This window comes from Schistosoma mansoni, chromosome W, assembly GCF_000237925.1.
Source record: "Schistosoma mansoni strain Puerto Rico chromosome W, complete genome".
Taxonomy (NCBI): Eukaryota; Metazoa; Platyhelminthes; class Trematoda; order Strigeidida; family Schistosomatidae; genus Schistosoma; species Schistosoma mansoni.
In genome coordinates this window covers 1,185,102-1,208,921 of record NC_031502.1, presented here as the reverse complement: position 1 = coordinate 1,208,921, position 23,820 = coordinate 1,185,102, and the positions used below count along the sequence as shown (strand labels likewise).

General features: G+C 34.4%; 1 protein-coding gene across 1 annotated transcript in view; it reads left to right on the top strand.

Annotated features, from left to right (window-relative positions):
• The window catches only part of Smp_157000 (putative hypothetical protein), a gene marked incomplete at both ends in the record, with an annotated part of 66,594 nt that overhangs the window by 34,283 nt on the left and 8,491 nt on the right, over positions 1–23,820 (top strand). Inside the window, 3 exons of the mRNA XM_018799879.1 lie at positions 1,807–1,909; positions 15,638–15,765; positions 19,545–19,912. Coding sequence (XP_018653748.1) covers positions 1,807–1,909; positions 15,638–15,765; positions 19,545–19,912 — 599 coding nt within the window. The remainder of the gene's footprint in view (positions 1–1,806; positions 1,910–15,637; positions 15,766–19,544; positions 19,913–23,820) is intronic.

The window sequence follows — 23,820 nt, the reverse complement described above, 5'->3', positions numbered from 1 at the left end:
TTTTACTCACTTTTTGGTTTACCGTTGCAGTTATCGATGCAGCAGTAATGTCATCATATTCCTCCTATCCTTGTTTGCACATTTCCTGCTATCTTTCTGCATGATACAATTCTGAAAGTCAAATAAGATTAACTCTATTATTCGTGTATTTTTGTTTTCTTTGGTTTTCGTGATTTTAAGGATTCATGCAGTGGCTTAGTGTTTAAAGTAATCGGCTTTGGGGTATTAGGCCTAATGTTCGAATCCCACTTTTTCCACTATGGTTCAGTCAGTTAGATAACATCACTAGCTTTCGTATCACAAAAGTTCGGTCCTAAGCCGAACATATAGACTTGTACTTCGTCAATAAGATTTGTATAAAACTTCAAAGTTCTTTGTTTACTCCACCAGCAAATACGTATTACAGAGTGATGCTAACTAATCAATGAATTGTTTCTCACATTGCAACTTCTTAAATAAATGTTCTTAATAATTAGCATGTAATCATATTAGTTATGGCGATACGTCTTTCTTGTTGTTAATAGATTCAATCTGGTCAACATTTATCACTATGTTGAATGAAAAATGTTAATTAAAACTGAACGACGCATGGTCATACTATTTTCTTCATTCTTTATATAGAAATGTGAACGTACGGGAAACAGCTGTCCTGTATTCACTAGTTTTTCTTTAATCAGTACTAATAAGAGAAAAGAATTATCTTTGAAATAAGTAGATATCTACACAACACACCTGAATAAATTGTTTGATGGAATCTAATCAACACCAAGGGTTAGACAAATTTATTGGTCATTACTCGGTAGTCAATCGAGTTTAATTATCTCGGTCCTATAGGATCTCAGTTGTAGCCCAAAGAGTTCAATGGAAACTTCTCAGTTTTTGGAACTGGGTGGTACGAGTTTGGAAATCCTACAGACATCATCAGTTCTCTCAAGATAACAGAAATACCTTGCTGATGAGTTCCAACTAATACGAGACTTAGGCCCAACGTTTTTGCCTAGCTAATATCTTAAAATCGTGCACCTAATACTGGGTCACTCATATTAATGGCCCCACTGTAACTTGATCGATAGGATTCGATCAGTATTAGAGGGCTAAGCATGCATACTCAGTAATTAATCAGTTGTACCCTGACTAAATGATACTCTCGTGCTGTGATTATTGGTTAATTTCAAGATGTATCTACAAATGTTCTAATCAGAAGTTGTGATAATTGGATTGGGAATGGACAATCTAAGCCCTTCAAAATGCAACTCACCAAATGAATACGATTATCGTGTCATTCTTAAACGTGTTAGGTTTTAATCTCATGAAATCACAAATTCACTTTGTTAAAAAACCAGAACTTGGGACAAAACACCTAATTCTCGATTTTCATTGAATGTTTAATTGCTGTTGGTTTTAAGAAAGAAAATGGGCAAGACTATAATTTATGGTTGAACCAATCAAATTTAAGATAGCAGATCCTAGATTTGGACATGAAATTTATTCATTTAGCTTAATGCCATTTTGGCATTATAGCTGATATCAGTTTATGATGAAAACATTAAATCTAGTTCTTAATTCTAACGTTCAAGTGTAAATCCTAATTCCTGACACTAATTTTTAACCCTACTGAGTAGATGGACATTCCATGTTCATTATAATATTGCCCAAAGGTCGTTCATAAATTATAGTCTCGCCAAGAATTGTCTTCGAACTGAAAATACACTTATAAAATGTTCTTCAGCTATTGAAACCTTTCATTCGGCTTTTTTCTTCTCGATATTGAATTCAATCAAACTTGAATCGTTCTCATTGTTAAAGTAAAAATGCTTCAATCGTACAATATGCAAATAATATTCGAAATAAATGGAAAATTGGAGCATGTAATGGCAATGATGTTTTAATTTTAATCACAGAAAAAGCTGTAAGTTGATTATTATTATTATCATTAGTATGGGGTTGTGGAGATTGTTAAGTTTTTGACTGAGATCATGAATCGATCAATGTTAAACCACCATCGTAAACCTGGAAGCACTGGACAGCCGTTTCTTCGTGGTATGGGACTACTTAGCAGTGCGCATCTACGATCCTGCACCAAAGGGACTCGAACCCAGGACATTCGATCTCGCGCACGAACGCTTAATCTCTAAACCACTGAGCCGAGATCCAACGGTATTAATGTCTGACTTCAACCAATCCACGAAATTGCACGACTATCTTCTGTTGTCTGGGGTAGATACCTGTCCCCACTTGACAGTGCTTCCAGATTCTCATGGTGGTCTAACATCGGTTGATGATCGCAATTATTGCCTAATTAAATTTCATTTTGTTTATTATTCATTATTTGTTAATATAAATTTCTATGAATTAAATCATAACCACAATACATGATAAAATAAACTCACTGACCATATTCAAACACACGTATGCTTGACTTTGTGAGAGGTTTTTTTCTATTATTTATTAATTGTGATAGTGACTAGTGGTGATTTAATATCTAGTCCTATGTCAAGTTCACATAGATTGTTCTAGCTTCCGAACAATCCGACTTATTTATTCATGTTAAATAACATTTTGACCCTGTTAATTATTCGCTTACTAACCTTGAATGTTCTTATATGATCATATGTGTGTTAATTACTCATACCCTATTCATTACGTGTCTGTAATTTATTTTTATCTGAATACAAATATTGAGTTACACTTTATCAAAACGAGTTGGCTCATATGCCCTCTCCTCTTCACTCTCTCGCTTCTTACTTGAAATCAATTCCTCTAACGCAACCCGTATATGACTTCTTATTACCACCGTCACACAAACGGGGTTAGCCTAGGTAATATACAGAGTTAAATGGAAGATTTATGTTCATAACTTACCAATACGTTCATTCAAATTGGAGTCAGATCAGTTGGCTACAAACGTGATGAACATATCAATTGCCTCGTCGATAACACCATCATCCAATATAGTTGAAGTCAGATACCAGGCATCAAAGTGATACTATTCCATCTGTCAAAACTGTATAATAATAGATGGAATAGATGTAGTTTGGATTTATGAATTTAACAGTTGAAAATCAAATGTATCAATGCCAAGGTTAAACTTGATAGTTTCAAATAAATTGATCATTGGGTAAATAGTTAATAAAAAAAGTTTGTTTTCTTTTTTGTTATATCCCAATGAGTAGAAAATTGTATTTCTGACGTTTCGTGACTTAACGTAAGCCATTTCTTCAGAGTAAATAAATAATCGAGATAAAACTAACACAAATTTAAATAGTAAAAAAGAAAGAATGCAGAATATTTTTCGTACAATCGAAATCACAGTACGTTAGAATACTTACCTATTATTATTTATTTGGACACATAAATATTGATACAAAAGGGCACCGAATACATATGCGCCACACAAGTCACTTGATTTTTGTGTGGGTTGTGATACTGTCTGGGAGCCCAGACCTATTGGGGACGTTAGATCCCCAGAACTCACTTGGTAAATGCCTTATTCTTGTAATTTTATATTAAAATTTTGAATTTCTGGTTTTCGCGCCAAAAACGCTCATTTTCACTTTCATGTCGTATTTCCCACTTGGGAGGATCTTAAACGCTATTGGTTCGTTGTATCTTTTAGTATGCTATTTTGTAAAGCTTCCAGAGGACAATTTGGTGCTGTATATATACGTTTGGCTTGTGCCTGTTGTGATTGCTCGTGCTTCTGGCTGCTTGCGGATTATATTTCTCCACTTTGGACTTCGACTTCTCACTCTAGTTGGCGGGGCTTGGACGGGTCGGAATAGCTAGCTTATCGGTCTTTGGTCACAGATTCTTTGTTCCGTTCTCAGATTAGGGAATTCGCAATCGCTTCAAATGTAACAAGACAGAAGCAGGTGGTTTTCTTAGAGGGTCACACCCCGATTCTTTGACCTAAAGGTCTGATCCACAAGGCAGTGGAGCATCGTAAGGAGATGCAGTCCCATGTTAGCCGATGACCAATGACTGATTCATACGCCATTTGTTCCCTCAGGATCCTGGAGTCCATGTGCATCATTGGTCTGGAATCAGGGTTTTCCAACTCCTCTAGGTGGATACTGCGTGTCCACCAACCCGGTTAAAGCTCCGGACATTCGCTTTTCGTTCTCTCAATTTCGTAAACAACACCCGTGGTGCGAGAAAGCGGTCAGTAGGATTTCCCTGGCAGTGGCTGTATACACGTGGCCATATTAGAGCATTTCGAGAGTGAGAGCTGACTCTCCCCTACCCTTGGCCATACCAGGGCGTTTGTTAATGTCAAACATGGTTACCATAATCAGTTATTGATTTACTCTGAAGAATGGCTTACATTAAGTCACGATACGTCAAATACAATACAATCTTTCTATTCATTGGGATACAACGAAAAACAAAATAAACATTTAGTTTTTAATTCACTTAGTATTGTTTGTTTGAATCCTCCCATTGATGTTTAGGACTGTAACTGGTCAGTCTCTAATTGGCATATGTGCATACTGTGGGTATTGCCTCGATATAACCTTATTTCACAAGCATTGTAAGCAGAGATGAATAGAGGCTAGCATTGGAATCCTGTTTGACGCGCGTTTCGTCCTGTTTGAGGCTCGTCAGCTGGATGTACCTGCATCTCAGAGCGAAAATCAACTTTGAGATGCAGGTACATCCAGCTGACGACTCTTAAATAGGACGAAATGCGTGTCAAACTGGATTCCACTGCTAACCACTATTTATCTTTGCTTACAATTTAGTTTTTAAGTTTATATCATTTATTCATTTACATTTACTTAATTCATAAAATGAACTATCCTCTAAGTCCAAAATTTTTGAATTAATTACTCAATCAATTTTTAGGTATTTCACATTTTAAAAATACATCATATAACTTTATTTGTTTTTTTGTATTCTCTTCAAATTTTTCTTTTGTCAATATGTAAATTTTTTTTTGATTAACAATTCATTTTGTTGTCATGTCATTATATTAAGACAATGTAGACATTTCAATGTTTCTATTCTATACTGCATGTAGTCTATTCTAGTTGATGTGTTGTTGTTTCTTTGTATTGATTTCCGTTTCTATAAAAAACTTGTAAACGTGATTTTATCATTCTGTTTACTAAATTAGATCGAAATAGTAGTATTCTGTATTGTAATGTTGTGTTATAAATATAGGGTTGTGAAGGTTGTTGAGTTTTATGAACCATTAAAAACCTGGAAGCAACTGATGGCTGTTTTATCCTAGTACGGGACTGTTCAGAAATGTTTATCCAATGCTTTCAGGCTCTCCATGGTGGTCTAGTTTAGATAGACTTGTGAGCTCAACAATTAAAAATATTTCCTTTTACCCTGATGGTATAAAATGAGGCAACTTGGAGCCATACACTTTATAGCTCCAAGACCTCGATTATTTACAACTGATTGACTCTAATCTACCAATCAACGAGGCAAAGTAAAGTAGTGATATATCTTGATGATTGAACGCTATATTCGGATTCCTAAGCTAGTCTCGTAACCCCCGAGCTAGAACTACACAGCGACTTGAACACGTGAGAAAAGGCGCAAAATATACGAGAAGCACCTTACTCCAAGGGTTCATTTATGTACAGAAAATATAGGATTTTAGGAGTCCTTGGGTTTTCCTGAGAATTCTAGAATACTACTAAACGTAGTAGCAGTATAGTAATCAGCCAATCAGAACCTCTACATGTGACTTTTCATTTTCGCAATATTTCTAGTAAAACTTCTAATCAAACACTGATTGGATAAAATGCTTCTTGATGTTTTCGTGAGGTTGTCATATCTATTGCGAGAAATTTTCTGGATCATCTCAACGAGTAGCAATTAGTGAAGTGCTAAATTATACACACATTTTCTTTTAACAAGTCAATCATTCACTAATAAGCAACCTAAAAACTGATACATATGTACTATAGTTCAAGTCGTAACATTGTTTCAGGACAGCATGGTAATATTATCAAGAAAAATGCCAGAGCAGTAAAAGTATTAACGGTACAAATAGTAGTACCAGAGACTAAGCGTAGATAATATGATTTGAAAAGAAATAATGGATTTATAGAATAAAATGTATAAGATAATTTTAGAACTGAAGATTTAAAGGATGTCAAAGTGTAGGATATATTGACAAATAATTAAAGACGTGACCAGTTGAGTTCAATCCATGTCGGGTGTGAGACATTTAACCACCTCAGAGAATTGATGAAGGCTGGTTGCTCAAGATCATGGATTGATTGAAGTTAGACATTAACACCGTTGGATATCGGTTCAGTGGTCTTGATGTTAAGCGATCGCACGTCAAATCGAAGGTCCTCGTTTCGAGTCTTACGTGCGGGATTGTAGATACGCATTGTTCAGGAGTTCTATACTAAGACAAGACGACCGTCCAGTGCTTTCAGGTTTTCAATGATGGTCTAACTTAGATAGACTCGTGAATTTAACAAGTAAATATCTAAACAATACTATAAATGATCATTATCATACAATTTTCATATATCTGTGATGAGGTTTCCACGTTGATCATCCAGTTTATGTTGATACAATTTATTAAATCGAATGAAATAGTTAATGTATTCAATGATTTCACACTTTGACTGTCTGTTTTCAATCTTTTTTTTCAAAATGATTTTTTATTAGTTGTTTGAGTGTTCCCACTAATGTTTAGGATTGCAATTGATCAGTCTGTTCTTAACATATGTGCATCCTATGAGAATTGCTTAGATATTGCACAAGCTAGTGTCTATCTGGAATCGGTAGCTAAGTGGATAACGTGATGTCATTTAAAGCGAACGGTATTGGGTTCGATTCCTGAAGTGAACAATTCTCGGGTGGAAGTACATCCAGTTGACGAGTCCTAAACAGGACGAAACACGTGTTCTTGATCCCACTGCTAGTCACCATCCATCTCTGCTTATCATTTTTTCGTTAACATCAATGTAACTATAACTTTGTTTTATTTTTTTCGAGGACAACTTGACCTTAAATAGATAAGTTTCGGAAAAATTTATTATTATTTCGTAATGTACGGATTTTATCACATAAATTATACTTTATTTATTACTTGTCATTAGTAAAAATATTCTCATCAGAGTATGCATGATCTATCATGAATGATCAATATTTATAATAGAATCAAATGATTAAACTATCTATTTTGATTAGCGACATTATTCGATTCATGTGATAGATCTAATTATCTTCTTATTGTTGGTTCATCATGATGGATTTATTTATATTAGAGTTATATCATTATAATTGGTAAGCAAAGATGGATAGTGGCTAGCATTGGAATCCAGTTTGACGCGCGTTTCGTCCTATTTAGGACTCGTCAGCTGGATGTACCTGCATCTCAGAGACTGACCAGTCGCAGTCCTAAAAAACATCAATGGGAAGATCCAAACAAACAATACTAAGTAAATATCATTATAATTGTGTTTTATTTTTGTAGAAATTGTGTTATATTTTCGGAAGTGTTATGCTATTCAATAGATTTTGTGGATTTGAGACTTCTAGACGTTAGTTTACATAAAACTGGGTTTCAAAAATGATAAAACGGATCACATTACAACATTGTATTATTCGATACAGTAAATTGGCATCTTAATTGACTCATGTTGATAAGTCTTGGTTGTAAACCATAAAGTATTTGCATACTATAGTAGGAGATGTAAATTGAAATCATTTAAATTTTTAGTAGTTAATTGAATCTTTACATGTGTTATGCAAATGATTACTAAATATATTTGAACTTACGCCTGTTACTCCCAATGGAGCATAGGCCGCCGACCAGCATTCTCCAACCCATTCTGTCCTGGGCCTTCCTTTCTTTTGAACTTACTTAGTCAGGGATTAAAATAACAGTTGTTTCGATGTATTTTTTTAGCCTACAACTTATCTGTCTTATTTTCCTTCAAATGTGCACTGCTAGTTGTCATATAAAAGTCGGCTTTCTTTTCATTTTATCTATTTGTTAATTAATATAACATAACTTGTTTTATCACAGTTGAAATCACGAGCTGATCTGAGCTAGACTACTATTGAAACCCTAGGAGCAGTGGATGGCCGTTTCGTCCTAGTATGAGAATCCTCACCAGTGCGCATTCACGATCCCGCATGTGAGATTCGAACATTAAAACAAGACCCTATAATCATCATTAGTAACACTTCCCACATAGTATAAAAATTGGAAAAAAGTGTTTTCATAAAAACATGATATATAAGTGATCGCATTTCCCCCTCCCTGTCTGAAGGAAAGATTTTTAAATCGAAAAGAACGACTCGCTGTTTATTTAGTCTATATATATTGATATTTGTTTTGAACAATGGTCGGCAATAATAAAGCTTTTATTTCAGTAAAGTCCATACTAGAAATTATTCATATATCGTCACTAGTTATATGTTAAGGTTAGTTGAATAAATCTATTTTGAACAACTTAAATTATATTAGACCTTCAACGACATTGACCAGACGTTTTCACAAGGTAAATTGTATCAGTTGAAACAATTCTGAATATTTTTTTGAGTCTAATATCTTGAAGTTCTATCAGATAATCACGGTAAATTTGATGCTTAGTCAGTCGTAAAAAATGTAGGATTTGATAGAAGCTACGGTATCCATCAGAACAGTAATAAGTGAGGATAACAAAAAGAAAACCAGAAAGAGTTAAAATCCTGAAGTAAATCTTATTCGAACCCCGCAACTTTCTTAACCAGTAGTTGGAGACTCTGAGTGACATGGCTCAGAATCGATCACATTGATGTGGGTGTATACACTCTTTATCTTCCCTTAAACTATGAGGTTAAAATTACTTTATACCTTTCTTTTTACTAATTAATTCTTTCTTCCTGTATTGTATCCTTATACACAATCTTTCTTTTATATATTACTACCATTGAAGTAACTACTACTATGAATTGGGTGTTCATCTTGTTGTACTTATGAGGTGTGGCAACTTGGATTGATGCCTATATGTGCCTGGTCCTACGTTGTAGCTGACTGACTGACTGACCTGTGATTATGTATATTATTCAACTATAATGTAGTACTAGTAATGTGTTAAACTGGTATTATGATATGAATTTAATCATAAACTTGTGTTCTTATAACATTTTCATGTTGTGACTTACATATATTTCGACTTTGGTGAATTTTTTAAGTGTTCTTATTCAAATACAGTATTTATCGTTTGAATTACTGAACTTGTTACCACTCTCTTTTTAAAGGATAGATTTCTAACAATTTAGCTTCTATACTGTATGCAAGAAAGATCATAATATGCTTATCCGTTCATAATTCGGATAAACGGATTGAGGTTTTAGAAGTATCTCACTCTAATTTTCTCCTTTTCAACATCCTGGTTCTACTGTTTTTGGAGTAGTCTGTTTCTTATTCATTCTTATTATCATTCGCATTAATTTGAGTGATATGAATTGTTTAAGTAAAGAAGAACTAAGCACATAACTGTATGTTAACATGATATATATTATAACTACATTCATCCATTGTCTAGTATTCCTTAAACTCAATACTTCACTCGACTTTCCCCAAAGCTGAACAAACTCTAAGAGGTAACATCATATATTCCAATAAGTCCGATCAAACAAGATATAAAACATTAGACTACATAGAATTTACATTAGTATTATTAATGGCTTTATTCAACATCGCATTTTTGGTACAATATAGAATTCTCAGCACAAAATATTTCCGTTTCTTACTTCTTGATCGGACATGACTGTAAATATTGTGTGATTGCCAGTTAGATGTTAGCAGTTCATGATCGACATCTGAATAATGTACATTCTTTTCAATACATATTGCCAGTAACTACAATGTATCTGATTGTATTTTTATTGTAAGTTATACAGCGAAAGGTCGTAAACATTTCATAAACGTACCTGAATAGGTTATAAAATTAAGATACATAATGATGTAGTTAAACAAATGATAACAGATAACTTGTTTAAATATCTAAATGTTAAGAACAGGTAGCCCAGATATTCAAGGAGGTCGCCAAATAAATACAATAGAATCATTCAGAGTATCTTATCCATTAGTTTGGTATTTCTTATTTGTTGTAAATAACCTAATCAGAGTATTATTATCAGAAGGGGTTTTGTGGAAATTTAGTATTTTCATAGTTGAAATCATGAGTCAATTGAAACTAGACCACCATGGAAAACCTGGAAGCACTGCTGTAAGGCCATTTCGTCTTATTGTGGGACTCCTCAGCAGTCAAATCCGCGAACCTCGCCTCGCGAGATTCGAATCCAGGACTTTGGTGGTCTAGCTTCAATTGACTCACGCTTGCAACTAATCAGAGTATCTTGGTTTGAACCTACCTGATCAGGGTATCATACATTAATCAGGACTATATCCTACCATACAAACGGTAATTAAGACAAAAAATTAAATCTAATAAATTTTATCATATCGAAGTACAATCATTTTATACTATTTATAGATTTATGATAATTTCAAAGAAATATGTTGCTTTGGTAACATGATTATCACATTGATTAAATGTTCTCTGTGATTTTTCGGCTTCATTTTTTTTTGTTTTGTTCATTCGAGTACGATGACTTGTTTTTTCTTATCAGTATAGATAGACAAATAGATAAAAAAGATAACCTGGATTCTTTTTGTTTAATAATGATCAAACGGATGTTATCATAGTCTGACAACAAACATTATCAATTACATCCTATGATTAAAAATAAACAAAATACTGTTGTTATTATTATGTATCAGTCAGTCAGTCAGTCGGCTACAACGTAGGACCAGGCACATATATACATCGGTCCAAGTTGCCATACCTCGTTAGCACAACAAGATGAACACCGGATTCATAGAAGTAGTTAATTTAGTGGTGGTAGTTTATAAAAAATAGGTTGTATATAAAGATATAATACAGGAAGACAAATATGAAGCAATTTTTAATCTCACGGTGTAAGAAAAGATAAAGAATGTATTATTATGTATACATTAATGGTAAATTAATGGATCATACATAATTTGAAATAGTTCATTGCAAAAAAAACTTTACCATATATCCATGAAATTCAATAAGATTAGAATTTATTGTATTATCCATTATTAAGATCATTTGTAAGGTATTTTATTTTGTTAAGTATGAATTGTAATCTTTTGATGATCTCATTTTGATGGAGCATTAGTTTTAGCTGTTGAAATGTTCAGTAATCATGGCATTGGATTTGAATGTGACCAACTAAGTCTCGTGTGCTGTTACGGGTATGAGGGCTAATATCACTTCCTGGCTGCCCACACCGTGGAAGGGTGTTTCTTGAGGGACCTAAAAAGGAAGTTGGATTAATGTTGGTCTTAACGACCTGGGAGCGTGACCGCAGAGTGCAAGAAACAACTGTTTGAGGCCGGTCACGCACGACCTTTTTGTGGGGGATTTTTGACGTGTTAGCTCCGTTCTTCCAAGGGCCTTACCGCCGGAGATGGAAATCCGTGGGATAAGGCGAGGTGTGCATTTTTAGGGTCGATCTATTCTAACCCCACCCCTCCTTGTGGGAAGGCAGCATCGCTGTCATGCTGGTTGTCTGAAGGAAACACCTTACTGCCGTCACACCTCTGTACAGTCGGCAGTACGACTTCGCCTTCGGACCTTTGGTTTGCTGCTTTTAGTCTTACCGCTCTTCAACCGACCTGTCTGGCATGGTAGTACCTTGAGAAACGATTATTCCAGGCAGTATAGCTCGATTGGTTCATCACGATAGGCAAGCCTAACCACCACGTCAAGGTAGCAGCAACTGTTGGGAATCATGGCATAAAATGGTGACAATAGTCTGTGAAGTTATTAACTGTTGGTCTGAGTGCTGATCATGAATGCAGACAACCTACGTGGTTGATGTCGGAGAGATAATTACAATTTGTGTTTAGAAACGTTAGCTGACATAGTTTGGAATCATACAAAATTACCCAATTATATTCACTATTCTTCTTTCTTATTATATCTTTTCAAATCATATTCTCAATATTAAGTTTATCTTTCATCATCAATGGTGCTACATTCCCTCAATTTCTTCACTCCATTCGTCATGCTAATTTCATCTTGTCGTGTTGACATTGTATGAGTGGTTGAATCCACATATATGTCTCATGTTTTGAGTTGATTACAGCTGACTGACTAGACTTTCAACCAAACCTGTTTCGCTCACATTAGTTTAAGCAGTTAGACAGCATTACTATCTCGGACACTTAGAAGGTGTAGCTCTCAACATTGATTGCAGAAATTTGCAATTGTAATAAAAATAAGTTTTTTCTTGTTATTGATTTTACCTTGGAATTCTGCAATTCTGGGCACAAACCAAATTAAACTGTAGAAAAATGATGTCATTCTTTTTACTTGAATATATGATAAGCTTTCTTGAACTTCGTTTCTACCTAGGCAACTATTGTTCTCTCTTCAATGTATACCTTAAAAAGTGGGTTTTAAAAAGATCAAACCTGGCTAACTGAAGGTATGAAGTTTTTGGCTGTTAGTACAGTTTATGTAATTTGTCAGTATGTAGTTGTGAAGGTTATTGAATTCCTTTAGAATCATAAATCGATCAATGTTAGGCCACCATTGAAAACCTAGAAGCACTAGACATCTATTTCATCATAATGTGGGACTCAGCAGTGCGCATCGACGAAACGGCCGTCCAGTGCTTCCAGGTTTTTAATGGTGGTCTAATATTGATCCACTCATGATATCAATCTAGTTCTTTTGTTTTGAGAAGTTTTTATTCAACCTGAGATTTTATTATACCATAGTTTATTTAATTAGCTTGTATTTTATACTAAATTCTTAGTCTATTGTTTTGCTACAACATACTACTACATTAACAGTACATTTCATTAATGGATAAGTTTTGTAATTTTATAAAAGAAAATAATAAAACCAGTTTAAACAAGCCAAAATAGTACTACTTAAATATATGTTTACAAACACTTTACTTCATTTCTAACTTACCCATCTACATTTCAATTGTTGTTAAGCTGAAATTTTTTTACATTCTTTATGTTTCTATGAACAGTCTTTAAAATTTCACATGATCAATTGTTTAGAAATGGTACCAAATAACCTTGAAATCAATCAGTATCATTGATATCTTCATAACAACAATAATAACAAAATGTTAAATACCTAAATTACATTTATTCTTTCGAATCTATCAATGGACATACATCGGTGGCTTGGACATGTTCTACGAACGTTGTCCCAGAGAATTCCACGTCGTGCATTATTTGCCGACTCTGGGACTGGTTAGAAAAAGCGGAGAGGTGGTCAGTGTATGATATGGTGTCGTGGTATGAAAGAAAGCTGTAAAGGACTGGCTTCTGTTGGTCCTTCACGACTCCCTGGCTGGGGTCCGAGAGATGGTGCAAAACAGTGGCTAGAGACGTTATCAGATATGGCTCAGAATAGAAGCCAATGGCGAGCCTGCTGTAACCTTCTTCTACTTTCTGCATAAAGAGTGGTTATAACTTTCTTAACTGAGAGAGTTCTTCTGGTTGTACATTTCAGTTTCCCTCACCATTACTTTTTTTATATGGATCTTACCCCTTTCTCTTCCCATTTTCATTGTTTTATGTGAAGCGTATATATCTGGTGCCCCCCTTGCACCAATATTTATGTGTTTAAATAAATAAATAGATAATTGACATACATGTGGATTAAATGTCACTTAAGAATTAGTTACATTTTTATTTAGCAAATTTTAAGCTATGCCTTTTGTAAATGAAATCTTGTCTAGACTGGAAGACATAATGTTCATTATGTTTTAAGTCATTCTCGTGTTCATTTGAATGCTAATAGCTCCATTGACAGTAACATTTAAACATAACATATATGTTGATAGATCTTGAAGCTTGAAGCTATATTCTAATTGTGAGGGCTAGTACAGTTATTATTCGTTTGCCTAGATTGAAGTAGGTCAAGCATGGTTCTAACTTGAAACTTGATGTCTGAGAGTCGAAAAGCTTAACTACTGATCCAATAATCTACTATCCTGTCTAGGAATTGGAACAAATGTGGATCTGTCGTAGTTGGTGTATATCACGTTTACATAACAGGTGGAAAAGAAAAACTATCGAAATGATAAAATCACTTGTGATGGAACATTTGACATAAGACTATAATTCTTAAAAATGAGTGAATTATTCGTTATATTTTGGGAATTTCAACTAGAAAGTCTCCGCAATCTGTTCAATTTTATAACAAATAACTTAGTAGATTAATGTCATTTCTTATTCTGACCCTCTCGACTATAAAGGGAACAAAGTATGTTTTCATCATATAACTCCTGTAGGGTATTTATCAAATAAAAATTTATGTACTCGGCCCTAAAGTACACCAGTTATGTGATATTATTTGATTATGGAGAACCAAGGTAGGTGGAACAACCTTCACAACTGCGACCTATTAGTTGAAAGCTAGTTGCTTTGACCATTAACCTACCTCTCCATATTGTATGGGTCTGTAGTCTTGTGAGTTGTTGTATTCCGTAACTTAAGCGTTATCAGTTGACTTAAACAATGGTATGACAATGATAATTTATTATAACCACGTACTCACTAAAAGTTAAACATTTCGGACCGTATTCGTCGTTATTTTCTGGTTACACTATTGACGACTAAGTTTATGAGATAATATTAAATTAAAATTATATGAACTCGTTCTCCAAGTAGGTACCCGAATATAAGCCACACTCTATGTGTGAGGGCTAGTGGTACCACCCAGTTCCTCTAACCGAAGTAGGTAGGGCGAGTTCAATAGTAGGACTTATTGGTTAAAATTCGAGCACCTTAGCCATTAAGCCACCATTTCATTATTAGAAGATAAGTAGTGTAGTAAATCAATCATTTGAAATGGTAGAAGTATTAGTTAGAAGTGATAAACCTAAATAATGGTGTCAGTAGTCTATGCCTCTTTTTCGGTTGATATTGTGTAAGAAGATAATAAAGGTTTACTTAAATGATTCGCTATATATTAGTTACATTTAAGTCATTAAGTCTCATAATAAACATATTATTCCGAACTATACTTCTGGGTTCTTTTTAAAAAAAATCTTTCAGTTTCATAAAACAGTGTATACTTTCCGATACAGTTCCGGTTGCTAACCAAAAGCTTTCATTCATTGATATTATATTTTTACATGATCCCCTTAGATCATATTATCTGCTCATCATAAAACAATGCTTAGTTAACATGGAAAGCGGTAATCTGTAACTATATTCTTCTTTAGCCTAAGCTCTATAATTGTATATATCTACAAAATGATAAAACTATGGTTCATCAGACTTGATAATGAGTGTGTTTATTCTATTATCTGTTTATTTTTAATGAGTAATTTGACGATGGTCATGATCGATTAGTCTAAGGTAGAACATACTAATTGTGGAATGCATTTGTACTGCTCTCAACATCCAGGTACATCCAACTAAAAAGAATAAGAATACTACCCTTGAATACAACAAAACGCATATTTCATTCAAATGATTCAACTAACAATTTATCTATCAGAATATATCACATGTCATAAATTTCTCATACAGTCAAATGATGATTTTCATTCTATTTTCTCATCGGTATTTTATTTTGTTTTCTATTTCATTTAGCTTCATATTTCATATGGATCGTTAGTATCACGAGCTTTAAATGCGGAATGTACACGTCGTTTAATTGGTCGTTTCGATGCTAATAAAGAAATCACTACAAATATTCGTCAAACAGCTTTTATTCTACGGTAAGACATATCATTTATAGTTATATATTCAAATAAATGTACCTCCATTCATCTGACTCTTTCGATCATTTTAAGTACAACAAGAAGCACTAGTTATATATAGAATAGATGGAATATGGCTGACAGTAGAAACCAAAACGTGCTATGTAGATAATACAATGGCGTTTGAAGCGAACGGTACTGGGTTCGAGTTCCGGATAGAATATCAACCCTGGGATGCACGTACATTCATTTGACGAGTCCCAAATTAGATGAAACTTGCGTCCTGGATTTCCGATGTCAGTCACATTTCATCTATTCTATATCAACTTGTATCTTAATGGAGTATATCAGGCCAATTCGCACAAGATGCTCATATGCCAACTAAGACTGATCGAATTTCAGTTAAAAAAAGATATCAACTACGGGATAATCCAATTCATTTCAAATCGAATTAAAAATGAAATAAGATCCACTCAAGAAAATGAATTCTTATTTCTATAACAAGCCTTCTCATCGATCATAGTCTACTTTGACAATATATTAATATTACGACACGTAAGATATGAGTTTACTGAAGTGAAGTGAATCTGAATATTTTGTCGTTTGTTTTATTCTAACATTGTCAATGGTTATCTTTCTGTCATTCTATAATTTATAATGTTATTTATATGCTATTAATAAGTGGTGACAGCTTGAGTTAGTACATGTTTATTCGGGCTAGTATGTTGATGTGTCTTTCTGTCTAATCTAGTTATCCTTCAATCGTTTCTAGTACCTTCAATCGTGTTACCTGTCACAATGTCCATTTCATTTACATCTTTATTGCTCAGTCTACTAGTGACTTATGAGTTTTAACATTCAAATCAAAACGTAAGATCAGGCCATAGAGTTATTGATTACTGGACTAAGTTGTGTAAATAGGTGGAGATTCCTTGGCCGAGGTTTGCGCAATTAGAGATTACGGGTAACATGACTAGGAATCATTAGCAATGGTGTGTGTACATTCACTCTTTGTCTTGCCCTAACTTCTAAATTTCATAGTAATCTTCAATTATTTATCCAACGAATCCATATTTTCTTCTCGAATCATATCATCTATGCCTAATTTTTTCTTCTATCACGAATACTATTTCTTCTTATCGTACTCTAATATCTCACTGTGTTGATATGATATGGTAACTTGGAACAATACATATTATATGCCAAAATTTACATTAAATATATGTATGGTAGTTGTATACCTCTAAATTTACCTGTCATAATGCTGAATTTGTGAAGACTTCATATGTATTAACGGTGTGTATGAACAGAAGAACAATTAGATCCCTCTATCAAAATCCTACTTTTCATACTCTCTCATTGTAAAATGTTTACCAGATGGAGTTTTCGCATAACATACGTACCTAATACCCATTTATTTGTTTAGTTTCTATTTTCGCCTTAAATTATCAAGCACAGAATACTCAAAATGAATTGATCTAACCATTGGTTGCCTACATATATATGTCAATCTTGTAGTGTCTGGTACATTGTTAGTAGCTTGCTACTTGACTTTTCAATTTATAGTTATTTGTTTAGGAGTGAAGTTTGGTTTCGGCTACAGATAGCTGAAACAAGCTGCTTTACATGTGATATTGATGGTGATGGTAGATCACAGAGCTTACGCGAAAAATACTGTTACAACATGCACAAATATAAATTCAATCCCTGTATTTGTAATCTGTAAAAATTGAACCTATTTACCAAATACAAGTCTATGTATTCGAATGTGGGCTACGCTTATGATTGCTAATTGACTACTCAAACTTAAGTGAATACAGTGATCACGAATACCATTAAAAGTATTACATACATACCATCCAACCACTTCCTAACACCTCGTCCTTCAGTGTGGGCTAGTGTAAGAGTAAGTTGGGAGAAAACTAGAGACAGTCAAGTCAGAATGTAGTATCAGTTTATAAAGTCGTTTATCGTTAAACTCTGTCATATAGGTAGGCGCTGACTGCTTGGTTAAAGTTTATGCTATTATCTTAATCTATGGTTAGAAACGTTGATTGACATGACTCAAAATTGGTTACAATATTGCAGATCCATTTACTATCTGTCTCTCTTTAACTCTTCAACTTTTGAATTGTTTTTAATTTCTATTATGTGAATCCACTCTTCTAAAATCGTATTGTCTATGACTAACTGCTTCTACTACTACCACTCTGGCATTTTTCTTGATGATTCCATATCGCGGTGGTAAACGGTGTGAAAACTTGATCCGATGCACCTGTATGGTAGGTTCTGAGTTGCTTATGTTCGACCGCTGTAATTGAAATCGATACAGTGGGGTTTCAAACTTGTAATGTATTAATAAAAATTCTGTTACCCTAACTTTAAAGTCAACGGTCTGAAGTATAAAAATATATTGTTGTAAATACGATAATAAGATTATAATGTTATTTAGAGAAAAAATGCACATGGTACACAAACAGACCGTAAACCCAAAATCTTCCTAGACTATAATGATGGTTATATAAAGTGTGATTAGTTGAATTGTTTAGTTACAAAATGTAAATTAGAAACCAAGTCATATGTTTAAGTCAACTTCCGCCTTCTGTCTATTTGATAAGGCCAGTTCCCTTCATTCGGTCTACAAAACTATAGTTTCCAGTGTGTGAGACTTAAATCAGGAAAAAAATCATTCGTTTAAATTACTTTCTATCCACCAGAGTTGTATGCGTCTAGATTTTATGGTAAATCCCTTCAATAGCTTATGTGATTAGTTTTTACGGTTTATAAATATGTTCCCGTGATTACTGTATTGCGAACCGGAAGTAATTCTGTTTGACATTAATCCTTTTTATGGAATCCAAAGATTTAAAAGGTCAGTGGTCTAAGGGTTAGGGGTTCATGCGCGAGACCGAAGGTCTTGAGTCCGAGTCCCTGTCGAAAGGGGTCGTGGGTGCACACTCCTGAGGAGTCCCATATCAGGTTACATCAGTCGTTCAGTGGTTCTAGATTTTCAATGATGCTCTAATACTGACCAGTTTATGATTTCAATGAAATGCCTTCAAATTTATTTTTATGACCTGGTTCTTTATCTTATATTCATCCATGATTTTTCGAATTAGTTAGTAAGTGTAATCGGTTTCTATATTTCTTTTATTAATTGCCAAATGACCTGAGTCTTAAGCTTTTTAAAATTCTCTGATCTTTTTTTTATTCTTTCTATCTCAACATTTGTTGTTGTCGTAAGCAAAAATGGATAGTGGCTAGCAGTGGAATCCAGGACGCTCGCTCCGTCCTATTTGAGACTCGTCATTGCACAAGCAAGTGGCTATCAGGACTCAGTAGCTGAGTGAATAACGCGATGGCGTTTGAAGCGAAAGGTACTGGGTTCGACTCCCAGAGTGAACATCAACTCTGAGATTCATGTACATCCATCTGACGAGTCCCGATTGGGATGAAACGCACGTCGTGGATTCCACTGCTCACCACTATCCCATCTTTGCTTACAATGCTTGTGAAATAAGGCTATATCGAGGCAATACGCACAGTATGCCAATTAGAGACTAACCAGTTTCAGTCGTAAACATCAATGGGAAGATTCAAACAAGTAATACTAAGTGAATTTGTTGTCATTTAAGAAAGTAACGAAAACCTCACAGATAAACTATTATGTTTAGACAATGAAACTAGTAAATAGACTATTGTATCCTGTTAATATCATGATAATGATTACATAATGTTTACCACATATGTTATTATTAATCGATATCTTTCCCTTTTTTTGTTTTTTGGTATTTTAGTGAATATTTTCTTGATCCATGTTTATGTCGACCATGTAAAACTGCTTATTCATGGTTTAAAATACCAGCTATGCTTTTAGCATGTTTTTGTTTATTAACATGGTTAAGTTTAGTTGGTCGTAGAGCATATTTACGTCGTAATAATTTGAATACACGTCCATATTGTTCATTATCTGATCTTACTTATACAACAACAAATAGACAGCATTATCATCATACACGTTCATCACGTACTGGACGTATTCGAACTGGTGGATTATCTTCACCATTTAATTTATGGGAAACAAGATCATATCGTTCAAATAGTATACATGGTATAGAAAGTACAAATAATATGTCCAATTCAAATTGGTGTAATCTTTCTTCATGTATGTTATATTTAGTTGATTATTACCATTCTCTTTTGTAATACTTTGTTTTCTGTTAAAATTTTAATTATTTTTTTTATTGTATCAATCTTACTGTATTGGCTAAGAACTAGGTTAGATTTACTCTTCTATAATTTACATCTTGAGTTGGTTTTCATGAAACAGCCATCGAAAAGTAGGAAATAATGGAGATTTGCTTCGTCCTTTTATGGGACTCTTCAACAGTATACGTTCATTATCTTATTGAGGATTGAACCTTAAACTTTCCGATCTTGTTAGCCTTTAGACCAGTTAGTCTTCATTCAATAGTTTATATTTCTAAATACAATCGAATCAACATATATAGAATAATCATTTTCCAACTCCATTGGTCATTGATAGTTAATTGCTTAGTGTTCAACATGATTGGATTACATTACTCTCATTAGAACTCAACCAAAAACCACTAGACAAATGTTTCGTTTTCTGTTATGATTTAATAACCAGTACTGACCTTCTTGTGTTCCCGGTACTTAAATTACTTGAACATTACCATCAACTTACAAGCTTGTCACTGGATAAATACATACATCTTTAACTCCGAATGACTTATACTAAATTTTAACTACTAAAGAACCACCCTAAACGTTCAAGGAGACTTTACACGCTTGAAATCGAATCCAGAATATAAGTTTACACGAGTAAATCAGTAAGCTGTACATGATAAATGTGAGGACATCTTCCGGTGAACTCAAGGAAGCACTAAGAGGCTCTGAAAGAGCTGGAAACATTCCATCCAATCATTGTTTGAAAGAACATCCCAGAATCTCGGCTTATAGCTACCCGATTGGATAAATGCTAAAAACCACCGCATGCAGATTAAATGATTATAATGGTGATTTCGTTTTTACTAAATACTATAAATACCCCAGTGTTTTGTACCATATTTAACTGGTTGGAATAAGATTTCTTCCCCTTCCCCTCTTCTTCTATCTTCTAACTTGCGACTTGGGAAGGTTTGTAGTGGCCTAAATCTGATTCTGTCTATACTCGTATATAATAAATGACTTTATTCCGCGTTGGTGAACAACGGAGTTAAATAAGTCAAATACGAGAATGGAATTAGGATACATATATTTTCTACAGTCATTGATTTGGCCAGAGAATCAGAGTGATGAAGCGAACGAAGCAAAAATCACGCGCAATGGAGATGGCTGGGAAGCCAACTCGATTTAAGCAAGCGTTAGTCAACATTTATAGTCAGGCAAAAATGAGTGACAGACATATGATGAATAAGATACGAAGTGTACACACATATACGCTCATATAAAAGTATAGCCAAGGTTAATAAGCAAATGATTAACAAGATCAAAATATGACTCATGACAGGCGAATTGGCTTGGCCAGCAACTAGAATAAAGTATATGGGCTTAACATAACAACCGATACTACATAGCCCCCTTGTAGAAAATAGCACATTTATAAAAAAATGTCTGTTTTCGAAAAATAACACTGAAGCGGTATGTAAATAGTGTTAACATGTAGGAAAAAAATTGTACAATACCTGATAAATTAGAGTCAAGCGAGGGGTGAGCGTATTAAACGAATGTGTCATACTTCTGTAAAAAGGTACATGAATATTGTCAAGATGCGGACAAAAATTGAAATGCTAGCATGTGATTATGAGTAAATTGGTAAGCGTACAAAAAAATTTAACATGCATTTATGTAGTGACTGTTCGAATGATAAAATAACATGTTCGTATGAGCGATTCGAAATATCGTGAAAATAGAGTAATAAATCGTTAATAGGTATGACAGCGGAATAAATCATGGAAATAAGTAATGTAGAATATGATAGAAATTGGTCTGTAGTGCCGATTGAACATGAGGATAAAGAACAGCGAAATATGTTCCGATAAGCCGCAGTAAAGTAAATAGCGTCGATCAGCGATTAGTAGATTCGAATTCGCATACCTGGAGTTCGTGTGTGGTAAAAATAATCGAGTCGTAGGATGATAACTGCATCAACGGTTGATGTTCATTGCTGTACTGCTAATGATAATGATCATGAAATGCGAAGTCAGTGTACGTTGTCGTGTGCGTCGAGTTATCGTTAAATATGTATTAGTAGAATGACCAGAGGAACAGAATAGTGACTGCGGAGACGAGATATGCGGAGTCGTATTCCTTTATGGTCATGCAGCCTATCGTGGTTTGTGTAGTTAGAGGGATATGCGCTCAACCTCGTTTGTTGCGAAACCGTATAAAGGCGTGATAAAAATACCAATACATATGATAATCGATGACGGCGGGTGAGACTGCCTTGGATGTGACGAACAAGAGTGTATCTTTGAGAGACTAGCTCTAAACTCTATGTTCTGGTGTACAGTGCAACGGGAATAGAAAATTAATAGCAGTAATCGAATATTTTTGATGCGTAATAGATGATGCAGCATTCAGATTTACATGTCGATGAATAGATAATATGAACAAACTAGGGATCATCGTGAAACAAAAATTGAGGAAGTTCGGTTTTGGTTGTCGCTGAAAATATAGAAAACGACGATTGCTGCGTACCAATAAGATGAATGAATATTAGTTGTATCGAGAACATAAGTTCCTACTATCGGGAGTATAACTCCAAACTTATGTCTATGATAGTGTAATATTAAGCCGAAAATGACATGAAAAAAATTGGAACGAACTCACTTGAATCAGGAAAATTTTACGTCATTGGATAATAAAAATAATCCAGTGAGTTTCGAATATCATAACGTGTAATGTCCATATCATTATAATTTGTTCGATTAGTGATATGACTACGTATATGTCATAGTTTAATGTTAATACGAACAAAAATAATAACTCCACGTTAGATGATGATATGACATTATTGTAATAATGAGCATATGATGATTATTCGGATCATAACGAAATATGTTAATACGAACAAAAATAATAACTCCACGTTAGATGATGATATGACATTATTGTAATAATGAGCATATGATGATTATTCGGATCATAACGAAATATGTCGTTGGCGGTTCCATTTTTGATTTGTGTTCGCTCGTTGCGGTCGCCAATTATGTAGTGAGTTCGTACACAGAGGTTGTCGATTCTGGTCCGTGTTCGTTCGTCGAGGCATCCAATTCTGTTGCGTCGTGCTCGTTCGGCGAGGTATCCAATTCTGTAGCGTCGTGCTCGTACGGCGAGGTATCCAATTCTGTAGCGTCGTGCTCGTACGGCGAGGCAACCAATTATATTGCGTCGTGCTCGTTCGGCGAGGCCTCCAATTCTGTGGTGCCGGAATTCGTTAATCGTTCGTTTCGATAATCGATATAATTCTAATCTTAACGGCGCGTAAAATCAGAAGACAAAGGATAGCAGCAACTACAGTTTACTGTCGAATAACTCAGGTCACAAAGTTAACATCTGAGCGAATAATAACGAGCGAGTGAACAGGCGAATAAGCGAAGGAAGCGAACGAGGCGGAAATGACATGCAGTGGAGATGGCTGAGAAGCCAACTCGAGAGCGAAGCGAAAACAATGCGTATTGGAGATTGGCTGTGAAGCCAACTCGATTTAAGCAAGCGTTAGTCAACATTTATAGTCAGGCAAAAATGAGTGACAGACATATGATGAATAAGATAAGAAGTGTACACATATACGCTCATATAAAAAGCACTCAAGGTTAATAAGCAAATGATGAACAAGATCAAAAGATGACTCAATGTACAGGTGAATTGGCTTGGCCAGCAACTAGAATAAAGTATATGGGCTTAACATATAAACTGATACTACAAACCTAACACAAAAATGTATATATTCAAGATGTTGCGACTGATGAATGTAGGTAATATTGGTAATAACTAATCTTCTAATATGGATCGTGTATAAATATGGGGACAAATATTTATATGGGG